Genomic DNA, 774 nt, shown 5'->3' on the forward strand with positions numbered 1-774 from the left:
TATTTATTGACACACCTTTATCTATAGCAATAATTTGTATATCTGACCGTGTGAAGTGCTCTTGATGGGTGATACTTAATTGATATTATTGTCATCTTATATTGTGCACTTGCTAGCAAAGAATGATAATTTAAAGATTGTAATCTTCTTGTTATTATTTTTTGTAAGCAACAAAAGCGAACAACTGAGTTCCGCAGACTATATATGCGAAATCATAAGAAACCATTTGGCCAATCTTAATAAGTATCGTGATCAACGTGACAGGCCAGATCTTTCAGCTCCGGAGAGCTTGCAACTGTATCTGGATACAAAGTTTGAGCAGCTGAAAATTGCAACAGAACTCGAACTTTGGTAGGTTAGTGGTGATTCACAAATTATTTTTACTAGGTTTGACACCAAAAAGTTGTTAACAAATATAACATCATAATTTGCTTACCCATTTGTAGGAAGCTTTTAAATCTGTTGAAGAAATACATGGACTGATATGCTTGGTCAAAAAGATGCCGAAGCCATCTTTGATGGTTGTTTGCTAAATTGACAAAAATATATTGGATCAGTTCAAGTCATTTATATCACATGCATATACATGGTTCACTTTTCGTGATTCCTCATGATCACACTCATGGAGTATCTCATTTGGAACTGGAGCATGAACATTATTAGAAACAATTATACTAATGAGCTATTATTATTAATATTAGAAACAATTACAAAGAACACATGATACTGTAATTCTTCAAGTGTTTAGTTCTAATTGACATGTGGCCATTTAAG

The 774-nt window shown here is 32.9% G+C and overlaps 1 protein-coding gene across 1 annotated transcript in view; it reads left to right on the forward strand.

Annotated features, from left to right (window-relative positions):
- Positions 1-483, forward strand: part of LOC107636078 (chalcone synthase 4-2-like) — a 798-nt gene extending 315 nt beyond the window's left edge. Inside the window, exons 2-3 of the mRNA XM_016339614.1 lie at positions 117-351; positions 447-483. Coding sequence (XP_016195100.1) covers positions 117-351; positions 447-483 — 272 coding nt within the window. The remainder of the gene's footprint in view (positions 1-116; positions 352-446) is intronic.

Source organism: Arachis ipaensis, chromosome B04, assembly GCF_000816755.2.
Source record: "Arachis ipaensis cultivar K30076 chromosome B04, Araip1.1, whole genome shotgun sequence".
Taxonomy (NCBI): Eukaryota; Viridiplantae; Streptophyta; class Magnoliopsida; order Fabales; family Fabaceae; genus Arachis; species Arachis ipaensis.